Source organism: Cyprinodon variegatus, unplaced genomic scaffold (genome assembly GCF_000732505.1).
Source record: "Cyprinodon variegatus isolate N-32 unplaced genomic scaffold, C_variegatus-1.0 Scaffold778, whole genome shotgun sequence".
Taxonomy (NCBI): Eukaryota; Metazoa; Chordata; class Actinopteri; order Cyprinodontiformes; family Cyprinodontidae; genus Cyprinodon; species Cyprinodon variegatus.
Window position 1 is genome coordinate 342697 of NW_015151231.1, and position 17430 is coordinate 360126.

The 17430-nt window shown below is 39.8% G+C and overlaps 1 protein-coding gene across 6 annotated transcripts in view; it reads left to right on the plus strand.

Moving 5' to 3' along the window:
- LOC107098449 (rho GTPase-activating protein 44-like) overlaps positions 1–17430 on the plus strand; it is a 39594-nt gene that overhangs the window by 15404 nt on the left and 6760 nt on the right. For 3 of the 6 annotated variants that reach the window (XM_015396152.1, XM_015396154.1, XM_015396155.1), the window contains exons 3-21: positions 289–408; positions 486–562; positions 679–790; positions 871–947; positions 1063–1177; positions 1306–1374; positions 3266–3347; positions 3650–3777; positions 3958–4069; positions 6430–6511; positions 6692–6772; positions 7153–7266; positions 7340–7431; positions 9459–9645; positions 10304–10321; positions 10437–10625; positions 11652–12164; positions 16191–16336; positions 16436–16822. In XM_015396152.1, coding sequence (XP_015251638.1) covers positions 289–408; positions 486–562; positions 679–790; positions 871–947; positions 1063–1177; positions 1306–1374; positions 3266–3347; positions 3650–3777; positions 3958–4069; positions 6430–6511; positions 6692–6772; positions 7153–7266; positions 7340–7431; positions 9459–9645; positions 10304–10321; positions 10437–10625; positions 11652–12164; positions 16191–16336; positions 16436–16822 — 2701 coding nt within the window. The remainder of the gene's footprint in view (positions 1–288; positions 409–485; positions 563–678; positions 791–870; positions 948–1062; positions 1178–1305; positions 1375–3265; positions 3348–3649; positions 3778–3957; positions 4070–6429; positions 6512–6691; positions 6773–7152; positions 7267–7339; positions 7432–9458; positions 9646–10303; positions 10322–10436; positions 10626–11651; positions 12165–16190; positions 16337–16435; positions 16823–17430) is intronic. The other 3 variants (XM_015396156.1, XM_015396153.1, XM_015396157.1) reach the window with 3 other exon arrangements.

The following is a 17430-nucleotide window of genomic DNA, read 5'->3' on the forward strand; positions in this document are numbered from 1 at the left end:
TTGGGATTGGACTATTTTACTTGTTGTTGAGTTATACAAAAACTAGAAATGTCCTTTCAGGCCAGCAGTGTGTAATATTGTAGCGTTACAGTACTATATGTTTCCAATGAAATCTTTATTTATTATGATACTTTTGATAGCATCTCATTAAAATGTGATGCCTATAAACACATGCAGTATTGTTAAGCTTGCAAAGAAGTGGCAGATGTGTAGCCGTGAAAACAGGGTGGTGTCTGTGTTTCAACATTTGCATTCAGCTGTGTCCTGTGTGTGGTTCTCCTTGTATAGGTGGAGAAGCGTCTGGATCTAGTCAAGCAGGTGACACATAGCACTCACAAGAAACTGACTGCCTGCCTGCAGGGTCAGCAGAGCACTGACACCGAGAAGAAATCTGTCAAGTCACCTTCTGTGAGTGTCTGTCTCTCAGACCATGATCGTGTGATAACTGACAACAATGTCACTGAAATATGATCTCTCCCTGTCAGAAAAAGCTTCCCCTCACAATCCTGGCACAATGCATGGAGGAGGGAGCAGCAGTGTTAGGGGATGACTCTCTCCTGGGGTAACAATCTACTGCATATGCACATACTCATCCTTAGCTATCTTTCTTCATCAGCATATCCATTGATTGATTGCGTTTTCATGCAAATGACTTTGTCTTTGGTTGCTTTGTAACAGAAAGATGCTAAAGTTGTGTGGAGACACTGAAGATAAGTTGGCACAGGAGTTGCTGCAGTTTGAGCTCCAGATAGAGAGAGATGTGGTGGAGCCTCTTTATGTGCTAGCAGAGGTAAAACTGGCACACGTTTTAACCTTTTGCAATTTATTTCTCCTCCCCCATATAACAAACACTAATAATGTCTTCTGAAGGTTGATATTCCCAACATCCAGAAACAGAGGAAGCACTTAGCTAAACTTGTCTTGGACATGGACTCAGCACGAACAAGGTTACAGGCGTTTATGTTTATATCCCAGGCTGCAGTCTGCTCCTGTTAAAACATTGTTAAAACTCAAAGATCTGTTTTTTTCTTTTTTTTTTTTTTTTTTTTTTTACCACAACAGATATCAGCAGTCATCTAAGTCATCCAGCCACCCAAGCACAATGCAGCCCGGCGCCAAGTCCGAGTCCCTCAGAGAGGAGATGGAGGAAACAGCCAATAGAATGGAGATTTGTAGAGTGAGTGTCCAGGCAGAGCAGATCATTAATCATGTTCTCTCCAGCTTCTTTTTCTCTCTGATTTATAAACTCTTTCAATGCATCAGACACTGATGTACCACATTTCGGTTCTGTTCTCTAATCTTCAGGATCAGCTGTCTGCGGATATGTACAATTTTGTGGCCAAAGAAATAGACTATGCAAACTACTTCCAGACTGTAAGTTCATCACACATTTAACTACTGATATATATTTTTTTTACCCTAATAGAATCGCCCCATTATGCACTGTAATAAGATAAAGGAAAATGTCTTGCTAATGATTTGCACAAAAATTCCTTATATTTTACTTAATCCATCTTCCCTGAACTCTTTCACATTTCATTATCCCTGCTGAAAATAAAGGCTTGCAGCATGACTCTTCCTGCACTTTGTATTATTATGTTTTTTATGTGCCTTTTTTTATAATACATTATGTGGCCTATTTTATGGAAAAATACTATGGATGTGGGGACCGACTGCTCCTTGTGGGGCCCAGTCCCTAGACTCCACACAGAGAATTGCCGTTTTTGGGTCACACTAAAGCTGGGCGTACTGTACACTGTGTGATTTTTTTCAAACGTTGCACACAGCTACAGCTCACACTGTACGACTAAACAGCAGGGTTTCATTATACAGTGTGAGTTCACAGCTCACGATTTTATGTTCGACCTGACACTCTGATGCTGTCTACCTGCTCACACTGTACGACTAAACAGCAGGGTTTCATTATACAGTGTGAGTTCACAGCTCACGATTTTATGTTCGACCTGACACTCTGATGCTGTCTACCTGCTCACACTGTACGACTAAAAACCACGTCAGACTCAGCTCTGCAGTGAGATGGAGCTGCTCTGGCTCGTCTATATGGAAGCCAAACAAATAGAAGAGGAATATGAAGCTCACAAGAGTGAAATGCGCTGCCTTGGCAATTTGTGCAATTTTGTGCTGAAAGCACTAAAAAGAAAAGGCAACAATGTATTTGGACAAAGACATGGCTGAGCAAACATGGCTACTTTGGTCTTTCAATTTTACAGAAAGAATTCCATTTCACTCATTGCACCCCCACCATGCTTCTGTGTTTACGAGAGGAAGAAGATTCTTTGTTCGCACATGCCCACTTTCTCCCGACCTCATGATTCCTGATCGGGAGGTGTTTGTTAGAGGCTGATCGCCCCTTGTTACCCCCTGTATACTACACGACGCACAATCGGGACAAAAAGTTGTCCCGATCAAAAAATTCTTGCACGACTGGAAAATCGCACAGTGTTCTCATCCGCTTAAGGTGCGAATTACATTTAGGTCGGGGTTAGGGTCATGTTTGGGCTGCAGAGATGAATGGAAGTTGATGAAAATGCCCTGCAAAGAGAGTGAGACAAGTTTGTTTGTGTGCATGTGGCCATATTTTTGTTACCTTGTAATATTCTATATTTGGGGACTTATAGGTACTTGTGGGGACCAACACCTGGTCCTCATGAGGATGGGTTAGGTATGTGTTGGTAAGGGTCTGGGTTAGCCCATAGAAATGGAAATGGGGGAAATGAATGGAAATCAATTGAAAGTTCCCACAAGGAGAGTGATACAACATATATGTGTGTTTGTTTGTGTCTACCGTGTAGAGAATTGACAGTTTCATGCTAAATAAGAGTTTGACATGTTGGCCAAATTTCCAAAAAATTTTTAAAATCTTATATAACCCTGTGTGGTTTGTTGTATTGCTTTCTTTTAACCATGCCTTTCCTCCGGCCACCTTCCATTAAGAAGTAATTTGTGTTGAACGCCACTAATGGTAGGCAATGCTACTAGTTTTTGTTCCCCAACAATGGCTCTCTGCAGCAACTCCAGAATGACCATAGGGATTTTTTCCCCTTTATTCATTACTTCAATCTTTTTTTTCCATTGGTCTTTTTAAGACTTCCTATGAAAAAACAAAAGAATGTCTTGTTTTAATATAAGAAAATGTGGAAAAGTTTAAGGGGGTATGAATATTTTTGCAAGGCGTTATACATTTCTGCATACATTCTCACTATAGAAGGTTGTTTTTCACCTTTTCTCTTTCTCTCCTCTGTAGCTAATAGAAACACAGGCAGAATACCACAGGAAATCATTAGAAATTCTTCACGGTGTCCTGCCCCAGATTAAAGCCCACCAAGGTGAGTCATGAGGTGTCTGAGTGGGGATACGTTCTGTTTCTGTCCCTACAGTAAATATATATAATGGTAGCATATAAAAGAGAACTTAATTGCTCTGTCTCAACAACAACTTAATTTAATACTGTAAATTTGCTGCAGTAATTAAAGTTTACTGGCTTAAACAAAATATTAAAACTGGACACATTTGCATATTTTTCTCAAAGTTAGTCCAAAGATGTTTTCATGCATTAAAATCCGATTGATAAGCATGACAGATTTGCAACTTACAGTTTCTCACACTTGCGTTCTGCTCTGTGTTGCAGAGGCGTGGGTGGAGAAGCCATCGTTTGGCAAGTCTCTGGAGGAGCACCTGAATATTAGTGGGAGAGAGATTGCGTTTCCTATCGAGGCCTGCGTCACCATGCTGTTAGAGTGTGGTATGCAAGAGGAGGTACAGAACAAACACGCCCACACACTCATACAAAACTTGCACCTTGTAGGTGAGAATAACTGTGTTTTGTTTGTTGCATGTGAAATACCCCCAAATGTATATCCCATTAGGATTACATTTAAAGGTCTGAACACATTCACATATATCTTGGTACTGATACGCTGGTGATGTTGGCTGTAGGGTCTTTTTAGAGTGGCTCCATCTGCATCCAAGCTAAAGAAACTGAAAGCTTCGCTGGACTGTGGAGTTCTTGATGTACAGGAGTACTCGTCTGACCCACACGCCATCGCCGGTAAGCTACACTGATGCAAATGCACATTCAGAGCCATTTTCATTTTTTTACTAAAATGAAACAAGAAAAAAATCTGTGAAAACAAAAAGATTTCTCCATCAGTTTAGTTCTTTTTAGATTTAGATAATGCTGAGAAACATAAACCTTCATATATCCAACCTTTACACATTTTGTGAAATGAAAACCACTTAACTACTGCACGCGTTTTCTAAGTTATCTTTATTTGTATAGACCAACAACGGAATTGTTCAACATTACTAAAATTGTAATTAAATAAAAGATGGGTTTTTCATTTTTAAAAAGGCAAAAATAAAGAGGAATTTAATAAAAGTATATATTTACTCTAAAATATAAAAAATTTGGTACAAACCAATAACCTTTATAAATCTTAACTTACAAGGTATAATGTCAATATTAACACAGCTCTTTTGTGTAGACCTCAGATTGTTGTTTGGGGAACCTTTGTAATGAAACAACACAGTAAAAAGCAAAGAACATAAATGACAGGTCAGAGGAAAGTTGTATAGACCTTTAACCCTTTCAATCCTAAGCCCATTTTCTCAAAATTACATATTCCAATTAAAATGTGTGTATCTGCAACCACGATTTCTAATTAAAAATGATGTTGAAACAGCAAAGGTAAGAGGTAATATTTTTAAAACTTGTTTCATCTGTTGCTGTTTCTTAGCTTTGGTCATGGATGAAATTTTGATTTCGGAATTTGGGGGATGCAGGTATTTTTAATATAATTATTATATATAAATGCAGCATGGTTTCTAGTAGTTCGTCTGTGTATGTTCCCTCTACTTTTTCTTGCATCTCTGCTATCCCTCTCCTGACAAAATATATGGATGCATCACATGAACAATTGGACAATTTGTGGACCCAAGTTTTTCTACAAGACTGTAACCCCTGGGCCGTTTAAGTTATATCACAAATCCAAAAGGTATCAGAAAGCAGAGATAAAGACTTGCGACCCTACACTTCTAATTACGGTAGGGCATAGGTCTTTAGCAGCACTGTGACCATCATATCACAGACCCGATTTACGTTCGCATCAGATGTTTATAAAGTGAGCTTCTCAGGAGTGGCAGTAGTGATTGGCGATTCACCCAAGAAAAGACGGCCGGCCAATCAGAAGCTGGTGGGTGGTCTAACCTTAGGGAAGCAGGCTTCAGCTTGAGCTGCTGTTTTCCGCTTGGTCCTAGGGCTCGACAGTTGTCTGTGTACTCAAGCGTTACATTTTTTTTGGATTGGCAAAAGTGCAGGGGACCAAAACAGACTTTTGAAAAGGTACAGGGGGACATGTCCCCACGTGTCCCCCCCCCTGATTCTAGGGAGTCCCGGCTTCCATATGATATGTATTTTGTGCTGGTTTAATATGGGTTTGCCCTTTGGAGACTGAAATGTCATAGGTTGCTATTGTGATTTGTCTTCATGTATATTATTTCATTTGGATATAATTTTAGTTGTTATTTGCTCATTTAAAAAACATTTTTGTGCTGGGTTGTAACCTAGATTCAGCCTTTTAATTTAATATGCCACAATGCTCTATTCTCTTTCATTAATGCGTCGTTTATCACTGTTGCTGTAACAGTAACAAGGTAGCTCAAGAAACAATATCTAAAATATCTGAACATCTTACACAACATTTTTAATTCCAACTACTGAAAATAGAAACAATATTTTACAACTGCTAGACTACTTACGGATGGTCATTCAACTGGACTGAGAGAGCAGATTATTTAATTGGAAAAGCAGCTGAGATATTCTTGGTATCTCTCCATTGTTTTTAATAATTGCTCTCACACCTAAAATTAAATCCACTGCTCAGGTAGAAGAACCAGGGACTATAAATCAGGCCTTTATGGAGGAGTAGCAAGAGGTAAAACTTTTTGTGTTTTTTTAAGTAATCTGTGTATGGTTCTTGTTGCAGTTTGCCACAACCTTGTGGATGCTACTAAACAATAGGACATTTGATCTGACTTTGCAGCAGAACAGTGTTTCCAAGCTGGTAGCAAAAGATGATTAAAAAAAATAACACAAGGGTTCTGAACAGATATCAATAATACATTTTTGGCATTCACAACCATGTTGTTAGAAAATGTTATTTCAAGTAATAAATGATGGAGTTAAAAGGAACTGTTTACATTGACAATAATTTTGATCAGATGTTGTTTTTTACACACATCAACATGAGAGCTTTGTCGAGTAAGCTGAAACTGGCAGGCTGCTGTAGGGGAGTAAATATATAGGTCATGGCCTCACAGGCTCTTGAGGAATAGCCCAGAACAGTCCTCCACCCTCTCAGAAAGCTGAGCAACTTTTTCCCCTCCTTGTCTCATTTTCCTCGCCTGCAGGGGCGCTGAAATCATACCTCCGTGAACTCCCCGAGCCACTAATGACCACTGAACTTTATGATGAATGGATTCAGGCATCAAAGTGAGTTGCTGTTCCCTCATTTTAAACATTTCCCTGATTATGCTGATTATGCCATTGGCCATGATGACTGGAAAGCAGTCCAAAGTCTTCATAGAGAGTCTGGTGGCTGCCAACATGACAAGTGGGGCCATTTATTAAAATGTGGAGCACCAATTTTTTTTATCATGAATATTTCTGCAGTGTTCAAGACATGGACAAGAGGCTACAAGCCTTAATGGCAGTATGTGAAAAACTCCCCACAGACAACTTAAACAATTTCAGGTGAGCTGGGGTTTTTAGCACATTAAACTGTTTTGTAACATGGCAACAATGTTGTACATTACTCATGCTTCTCAAGATAAGATAGTTTATGTACAAATTATCTGTATCATGGATCCACCTTAGAATCTTTTGACTTTCTAAATGTATGCCTCTAAAGATGATTCAGTTTTAATGCAGATTTACATATTATTATGAAATTGACTTCTTTAGTGTTGATCAGATATTACATTTTTCCCTGATTCAATATTGTTAAATGTACAAATCATAACCCTAATTGGCTTCTTTGCTGAACATATCAGTTTTTTTCCCTCAGAATTAAAAAGTCAGATTGTGAATTGAACAATGATGACACTTTAAGACTCTTCTTTGCAACCCTGCAGATATCTTATCAAATTTTTGGCCAAGCTGAGTGAGTATCAGGACTCGAACAAAATGACACCTGGCAACATGGCTATTGTCCTTGGACCTAACTTGCTGTGGACACAAACAGAACCGTATGTATTGCTAATTCTGATTTACCAAATGTTGGATTTTTTAGTGTGCTAACAAGTTGCTATCTCATTCTAGGAACATGACAGAGATGATGACCACCGTTTCCTTGCAGATTGTTGGCATCATTGAGCCGATTATTCAGCATGCTGATTGGTTTTTCCCTGGAGGTCAGAATTACATCAATATGTACGAGAGGAAGCATTACTATTAGACTAGGGAACATGTTGTGTATCATTGCAACTGTACAGTAGCAGCCATTCAAATTGGTGCATCTTAGTGAAACGCCAGCTGAAAGGCATCCCACGTCCCTGAAACTCCCAGCAAAATTCCCCCCAACTTCCAGCCACTGGAGTAGACCTCTTCCTTCTCCTGGGCGTGTATATTTTTTTACTCTGACTCCACACTTTTCAGTGAATTACATGGTTTCACCAGAAGATGATGCTTCTTTTTAGATGTTAATGTCAACAAATCATGACAGAAAAAATATTTTAGTACAAAGATTGATGTTTAAAAAGGAATTGTAGGGGACCAGCCAGGGGCCCATCAAGGAAAGTGGGGAAATTTTGAATGAATACTGCTGTACTTCATTATTGGGACATCTCACTAAAGATGCTTCCTATTAGTTGTGCTGCCCTTTTTTAAGTGTTTATGTATTGCTGTATGAACACCGTGTGTAAACTGCATTAATATTTGTAGGAAACATTTGATTGATTTTTTATGACAATTTAATGCAAACCCACCAGATTGTTGCATTATGTTTGCATTACATTGTGCATAGATTCATGAACAATGCATCATTTCAATACTGGATTTTAAATAGAGAACTCCCTGTTTATCTTCTTTAACTTTGATAAATAATGGCACATGTATGATATATTAGACACAATATAAAAAATGAAGCTCCATCTTAAATGAATTGCTTCAGTTAGTAACAAGTAACTGAATGAAGTTTGCCCAACTTAATTTGTTGAATAAAAATAAGTTGGATCAACTTGATTCAATTACTACATTGCAGAGATGGAAGCTGAGGTGGTTTCTTGCAGATTTAATATCCAAAAAGTGGCAACAGAAGCAAAAGTCCAAAATAACCAAATACAGCACACCAAAATACCAGGAAACATCAGGGAAAACACACAAGGTGCCAAGAAACAACAAGGAACCAGCAAATCGTAACTGAAGAGGAGAAGTATATATGTCAAACAGAACAAAGACTGGGGTAATGAACTGATTGGGAGCAGGTGTGGACAGAAGAGTCTGGAAGGGAGCCAATGGAAGGAGACTAACACAAAAGGGCAACAGAAGGTAAACAAGAAATACATAAGAGCTCAAATAAAACCAGAAAACACCACCAACTGGAAATGAAACATATGAAAACTCAAAAAGAAGACTTAAACAGAAAAAAAAAAGTTCAAAACCGTGACCGTAACCAACTGAAGCAATTACTATAAGTTTTTAGAGTGCACATCTAGAATATGGATGTGGGGAACAAATTATAATGCTTCATAATGCATCCAAGAGACCATTTGTAACTTTGAGAAATAATGAAGATCTGGAAGTTAAGATATAATGTTCTACTTGAAAACTGTTAGTAACTGTTTTAGCCATTCTGGGGTGGCACAAACAAACCGTTTATCACAAAAAGACCATGTGAAAGTAATACTTGAATGGCAGAAAAAAAACTGCACTTCCTCCTAACAAACCATTCTCAAAGTGCAACACAGTGGTGGCAGCATCATGCTGTTGGGATGCTTTTCAGCCCTCAGAGGAAATATAACCCTAAACATATGATGCACCAGGTAGAATGGCTTAGGGAAAGCATTCTATTCACATTTGCCCCAAGCTTAGTGGTCTTTGACACAAAGAAAAGTGTCTTTATATGTGCAAAGTTGGAGGAGACAAACTCCAAAATACTTTGTTAGTGGAAAAAAGTACTTATGAGCATCGCCTAAAGGGACCAGAATACAAATGTGTGTCATGGCTTTTGAGATCTGTTGAAATATAAAAGAAACAGAAAAAGAAAATCATTGCTCCATTTCCTTCTGCTTTTTCAATTATACACTATCTTTTGTTAGACTATTGAATAACATTTGAATAAAATACATTTCAATTATATGTTTTAGTAATGGGAGTATATTTATTGGTTTTGAATGCTTTTACATGGCCCTGCTTGTCTGCATGTCTGCTTATGCCACAGAGATTGAATTCAACCTGACAGGCTGCTATGGGAGCCCAATTCACACCAACCACAACTCCAACTACAGCTCCATGCCCTCACCAGACATGGAGCAGTCGGAACGCAAGCAGCAGCAGCACGACCAGAGTCGACGCCCACTGAGTGTCGCCACTGACAACATGATGCTGGAGTTTTACAAGAAAGACGGGTATGATACCAAGCCCCGCTCCTCATTCTCTGTTTGTATCTGAAACCAACTGCCACATTTGTAGAGAGATGGGCATCCTGGAGTATCTGCCCACTTATCATTCTCCTACATAGAAATACACCCCCATGTTCTCAGAATTCATCAACAACGGGGGTCTAAATTACCTTTGTATCGTTGTTTCTATGGCAACATGCCTCTGATGGAGAGCTGCTTGTTATTTCTTTTTTTCTGTTTTTTTTCCCTCTGGGAAATATTTTTCTTGACTTATCTTCTTATCCTCCCACACCGAGCTCCTCCTTCACAGTCTGGCTAGTGCGTCACCTCGCCTGACTCATTCACTCTGCCAGTGAAAAAAATAAAATAAAAATCAGGAAAAATAAAACATAAAGTTTGTCAAACAGTGACCATATTACATTCTTAAAGAAAGCAATAATTAGTTTTAGTTCCTTTTCAAGAAATAAATGTCTTTGAAAAAAAGTCAGAGACTCCATATTGGTGTGTTGCTGCCAAAACCCTCCTCTCACCTCCTGCACATTCCCTTCTCCTTGTCCCCTGCCAGAGTATCTCATATTCCTTTCTTATACCTGTTTTGTGGGCCATGTCTGCATCACTTATGACCTCATATCCCTTTTGCCTTTTATCTCCCCTACTAACGCAGCATTAGGAAGATACAAAGGTACTGTATTGTTCCATCGTTCCCACTTCTTTTCCTTCCGTATTTCCCCTCACTCTGGTAAATTCATAATCCCTTTGCTACCATCATACATGACTTTGGGCACTTGTTTCAACAGTATGGGAGTCCGAGTGATGGATACTTCCTGGGTGTCTCGCAAGGGCTCATCCACGCTGACGCGCAAGGCTTCTTCCACCCCCCCTGGCACGCAAGGACCTGGCTCCCCGGCTGACACGCTGATCCCAGAGCAGCCTGGAGAACTAGCCACCTCACCCTCTGCTACGCCGCCGCTTGGAGAAAGGGTTTGGTAAGTAACTGTAAGGACACGGTCCTCGTACCGAGCACATATTAACACCAGGTCATTCTTATTGTCACCACCATCATCACCACCAACGGCATTCTCAGGTGAGAGGATGCCTTACCCATCATTCCATTATTGAGCAATGTCTACTTATGCAGAGTGTTACACTCCCTGCATTGCTGATTGCTAACTTCCACGTCTCTCTCATGTAACCGTCACTGTGTAACATGGTCTGTCTGAATTCTGTGATGAGTTTGCAACCATTTAAATTGCCTTATGCTTTAATTTTTCTGTCCTTCCAAGCATGCTAAAATATTCTGAATTGCCTTGGCTTTTTTCTTTTAGCTAGCAAAGAATTTACCCTTATTTCCTTTTTGTTTTGACACACTGATTTTGACTTTTACACAGCTTCATTATCACCTTCATACTCATGAATAATCAGCTCTCAGTCACTTCCTCTGCCTGTTTGGCAGAGAAGATAATATGGCTTCTCGTTTGGCTTGCTTTACCCTCATTTCCTTTGGCTCTTTCAGCCAATGAAAGGGTTTTGTGTCTGGTTCACACTGCCCTGGGCTGACTGCAGGACTTTTAGGATGTAATCAAGTCATGTAGGACGAATTTAGGTGTCCAATTTCAAGCATTGAGGCGAGCTTGATGATATTGTGAGCTGCAGACGAATGCTTTGGCTTGCAGAGATTCCTCAGAGCTCGCTGCAGTGTGCAGACACAAGGTGATCACAAAGGTAGTCTTACACACTGTATTCTTTTTCTTTGCTAATAAGAAATTAATTTCCAGCTTTTTTTTGTGCTTGTCTTTGTATCGCACTTTAAACTCTGCTGGCTGTCCCAAGGCTGGTACCATAACCTTTGCCTAAAATGTGTTTTTTTTCTTTAAACCTTGTTTAAGCTACAGTTCAGCTAACAGAATCATGGCGGCTTTTTTTTTTTTTTTTTTTTTATTGCTCCATTGCGTTTCCCTGTTCAATCGCAAGAGCTGTTTTACTTGTGCTGTCTATTCTCTTAATGTCTACAGCTCAGACAACGTGTTGTTCAATCGGCCAGACACCTCTTATGCCCACTCAACCCCTGGGGAGGACCGGCCGCCCCCTCCCTACCCTTCCTCCTCGTGCCACTCTGCCACTCACCACTTTTATCCCAAACCCCCACCCTGCGCCCGTCCTGTGGCACCAGGTCCTGAATCCCAGCCCCCTGGCTCGCCACCACCCCCAGTACGCTGGTCTGGCTTCACTCCGCCCGCCCCACCCCCTTCCTCCTCTTCCTCTTCCTCCTCTTCATCGCTCGACATCAATTCAAACCCGAAACCTAGCTGCCTGCATTTCCCCAAGCACAGTCCGCCAAGTGACATGGCACAAGCCCCTCCCCCTGACACTAACGCTTCACCCCTCTATGTCAAAACCCCCTTGCTATTAACCCGCCATGAGCAGAGTCACAGCAACCTCCCTAGCCTCCCTTCGTCCGCTCCCCCACCCCCGCCGTGGGCTGCCTGTCCATGTGCCCGAGAGAGAGGACCCCCCAGGCTGACTAGGTAAATACAACACCTCTGTGGCTACTGTGGGTCCATCACAGAGTGGCAGCTCTTTTTGCTCTTCTAGTTCGCTGGCTCATAGTTGCTTTTTGCCTTTTACCCCTCCCTTTTAGTTGACCCCATATTCTTTGATGTTCAAGGTATTTGGAAAAAGTTCGTACCCCAAGAACCAAAGCTGGTCAGATATTATATGACTGTTTGTATTTTTATATTTAAGTCAGTATTTAATAAGATCAAGCATAATTTTTTTAAATCATCGTTAAGGTCTTGATAGACCTAGATTATTGTATAAATGTTTTCCATAGAACAGAAGCATCTTTGAGCAGAGGTCTTAAGGCTCACTTTGTTCTTCCTAACTTATTGTTTTGTTGGTTTTACTAACACAAAGAAGTGTGAGTCACATTGGCAAAGCTTCATGGACACCCTCAGTTATCATCAGTACAATTAGTACAAACGTTTACAACTCAAATGTGACCAAAATATGTCCCAGCATGGCTAAGATTAGAAGTATGATGATTAAATGAATTCCAGACATGTTTTATATGATCATATGAAAAAAGATACTGTTCTAAAGTATACTTATTTTGGAAAAATTCTAACTTCCAAGCTAAGCAGATTTCTTTATTTTATTAATACAGAAATTAGATACAAATCAAAAGTCTTGACAGTTTTATCTATTTTTCATATCTACCTTTTATTAGTTTTATATACTTAAATTAGTATTAAGATCCCCTATGAATCCTGTAACTGTGAAATTCCAAAGGACACTGATTGATCGCTCAACAATATAATATTTTTATGTCTCTGTTACATTCTACCATATTTAGTAAACCTACCTCTTGTTCTTTCTAAAGATTATTTACATGTTGGATTTTCCTTTTTTATATGACTTTTGATATTGTGACCCATGACATACATACCATTATGCCTTCTGTTACTACTTTACAGACAAGACAATGAGGATGGTTGCTCTCTTTCCTTTATATATTTACATCCTAATGTTAAGTAGGTGTGCATGTCCTAAAAATCATACAAATGTGTTTGTAAGCACAGAGCAGATCTTCAAACAAGGCGCAAAGTGATTTGTGTTTTCAATTTAGCCGACAAATCCTTTTTGTGTTTGCATGTTTGCCTTCATCAATACAGAGATCATATTCTGATCACTAAATTGCACAAATTCACTGGTGGAGGAAATGCACATCTAAACATTACTCACATGCAAAACAGTTTTGAAAAATCAGAAACTCAACTGCAGGTGCAAACAAACACGCAACAATATCTGCAGTTATGTTGGCCACAGGTAAGGCATTGGTACAAAGCCAGATGATGCAGAGAGATTCTGTGTGCATGTAAACATATATGGTAATCAATAGTCAAAGACTATTTTTTTTATGATACTTCATTTTTTTCATATTTAACTTTAGTTAGATATGCAATCAAAGGATATTCAAAGCAGCTGTTTGTGATTATATAATTGACCTGCTAATTGATAAACTGCTGGTTGGGTTAAGTAGATCCATTTGATAAAGCCCCTGTCACACCTTGACGATTTAGCCAGCTTATGCTTGACGTCCCAGAATCTTCTAAAACGCAGAAATACGCTGAACTCTCTCTGTATTTTTTTCAATTTTGGGGGCGTATACAACAAGTATTCATAACAAGTCCAGAACTTATGTCCAGCGATAGCCTACCTTATGCATAAAGTATGACAGCGTAATGCCAATGAAATGTCACAAACTAGTGTCCTGAGGGGGGCAGCAATGCACCCGGAGGCACCCGTCATGCATAGAAAGATTTCTTTGATCGCGGTATTAACCTAGCTGCTGTTTACCGCCTGCCAAAAATATATAATTAAAAAAAGAAATAAATAGAAATAAAGAAGGTTGTCATCAGCTGTCATCAGATATGTTGTTAATTACGCATACGGTAAGTTATTCACAAGATGCTTTTAGATTTTGGATAAGCTAGACACCACAACATATGAGTAACTGACATTCATTGTATGTCAACGATCAGATAACTTACCTGTAACTTATGGCCCACATATGGCATACGCTGGCATACATCAAAAAGGTTTTAGCATGCTCAAAATTTCTCTACGTATTTGCCATATGTTGATGTGTTCCAGCATGTTTCAGTGTGCCTCAGCGTGCTGTGACCGATAGTGGTATTCTGACTGTTATTTATCTTGTATGTTTTTCAACCAAGTGGTAAAATGAAGATGAAACTGACAGTTCAGAGGAGAATTGCATGACTAAATACCTGATGTGGTCAGTAGTAGGTGTCAGATAAGGGCATCTGTAATGTGTGGAAACGAGAGTTGGCATTTATTGTCAAAGGGACAGATTTAGTCTAATTGGTTGTGAAATCAGATGTGTTGGATTTTGTTTCAATAACTGAGATAAATTCCTTTATTTATTTATTTTTGTAGAAATAGGAGTGTATCATTTTCATATAATTTGATTTTATTTCATAACAGTGAATTTCAATGATTAAAGACTCAATAAAGAGTGCTAATATCCTTGGAGATAGGGGACAACATTGTCTGGTACCTCTATAAATTTTTGGAGACTAAGTTGTTTGTTATGATAGCTGCCTTTGGTTTACTTAAAATTTGGAAGGATTGCCAATAGTTATTTTTTTATTAGAAATTTTCATTTTACATCTCTTTAAAGATTAATTTTGCTGTCAATCAAGGTGTGCATACATTATTTTTTGTAAAGGGTGGTCGGGGATATCAAGGAGCAAACCTTGACAATTTTGTACAGATTTTCTCATATTTACTCTTCAGTACTTTATGGGCCTATACAATGCAAAATAAACTTTTCTGAGCATTTAGCTATTTTGTAATGACTTCCCTTTATTATATTCATATCTGAACTGTTATTTTACTTGATTGATTCATGTCAGACTAGTCATCATGAATTATGCTCTCTAAGCAGCCCCCCCTCCCTGGAAAAGAAACAGCCAAGCCAGGTCTACGTAGACTTTACAGAACCCACTGCGTCCAAAAAGCACCTATCGTAACTGTACCTGCCCAGTAAACAAATGCCCACTACTTTTTTGTTGAGTTGAGGTGGCCTTTTCAGCAACTAATCTCAACAATCGTATAATTGTTTGCTAAAGTCAATGTCATGGGAATTTGTTTTTCGGCAATGAGAGGTCTCTGACTTTTTTTAGTCTTCCTTTAAAGGAGGCTAATCAACAGAAGTACTAGACTCCCAAGAGACCCCTCTCTCCCAAGAGACCCCTCTCACGGCTCCAGCTTTGCCATTGGCGCATTTATTCTGATGCTAACGAGAGTTTACAATGAATTTGAGTATCATGAAATGTTTAATTAGCAAAACAACGGCTCTGGCTTCTTTCTGTCCTGCCATAAAGCTGGCTAGAGTATGAAACGTATTGCTACAGTGCACTATATTGTAGTAAGGGAAAACTAGAGATAGCAGTCCAGTGTTGCCAACTTTATGTGTGACAGCAGCAGGAGTCTCTCTCTACTTCCCTGTCTCACACGCACAGGCAGCTTCCTCCTCCTAGAACCTTTGCAGTGAAAGCAAAGAGAGCAGAGAGGAGACCTGCTCCATTTTCCATCCAATAATGTTGACACATAAAGCTCTCAATTATTCCACCCTGGATTACAATCAGGATATTAAAATGATCGAAATATATATATTTTTTTATCAACCCTTTTTTTTTTAACTGTTGCTCTTGAATAATTTCCTAATTACCACACATCTGGAATCAGTTGTTGACCTTGTAACTAGATGTTTGCAGTGTGGATTAATTCAATTCAATTTTTTTTAAGTAAGGTTAAGGTATGTTGCATTTCAATAACAGGGACATAGTTAATTGTTAAAGTTTTGTTTCAGATACTCATTTTTTTCTGTTACAAGTGATGGTGATGATGGTGGTTATAGCTTCGGTTCTAAAGCAAACAATCAACTTTCCTTTGTTGTTGTCTTAATTTCGTTTACCAATTTTATGCTTCCATTCTTGTGCACCTAATTGTGTCTGCCTATTTTTCAGTTCACTAAAGAGTAAAGAACTTTCCCCTGTGATTGGGCATAAAGGCATCCAGGTGGCTAGTCCAACAGTGCCCCCTAGCTGTAGCCTTCAGAGCAGCAGCCAATCCCCCCACTCCACTGAGCACAGTCCACACACCCTACGCAAAGGTCAGTACTTCTCTTACTGTGGCCTCATGTTGGCTCTCAATATGTAAAAATCATCTGTTGATATTTTCTGAGTGAAGAAGATGTCCTATGTGTTTATAGGTTCCAAGAAGTTGGCCCCAGTGCCTCCAAAGGTCCCTTACGGCCAGTCTGGAGGAATGTCTGACCAGTCCACAGGTCAGCCATCACCTGTAAGCTTGTCCCCTACACCCCCCAGTACCCCTTCCCCTTATGGACTGACCTGCCCTCCAGGGCAAGTACCTCCACCCTCCCCTGGGCAGACTCCACTCGGGCCAACCCACTCCCTATCATCTCCGCCCTCCCTGTCTGGGACGCTTACCAAGTCGCGGCCCGCCCCTAAACCTAGGCAGCGACCGAGCCTGCCCCCTCCTCAGCCACCCCCAGCTCCCCCACCAATGGCTCCAGTCCCTCAGCCTCTGGAGCAGGGCCTCCTGGATGGACTGTCTCCTGGAGAGAGCATGTCTACAGGTAAACACCAGCCAATGGAAACAACCCCCCCACCACCACCACAGGTTGGGCTACAGCGGCCGTCTCTCAGACTCGCTGTGGCTCTTTCCAATGGAGACGGTGGACAGGTGTAGGACCTTTAGGACTGTAGACACAGAAGACCCCTGTCCCCTTAAATGACTCATCCCAAAGATACATATGATTTAAAAAAAAAAAAAAAACAAAGTGGCCTCTTAGACACCTGGAAATAATGCAATGTGAATATTGATATTCTTACTGTGTTAGAAAACAGATCTCCTGACTTATGTATTCATTGCTTGTGTTATGTGATGATGTTTCTAAGTAATGTGTGGAAACATCAAAACAGCATAGCTCGTCCTGCTTGTATGAAAGTTTTCCATTAGATTCATCATGTGCTCTCTGTTTATCTGTGTTGCCCAGACCCCACCCCCCATGTGGCAGAGGTAGGTCAGAGGCTTACACAGTTTACGCACAAAATGAGCATCTCTCCCTGTGAGCAGACAGAGAACCCTATATTATATTTACAGTATTATGTTATGATGATGAGGTATTTTCTTAACTATATACCAGTCTATTTTGGTTATTTGTTATATTCACCATTCTCTTGT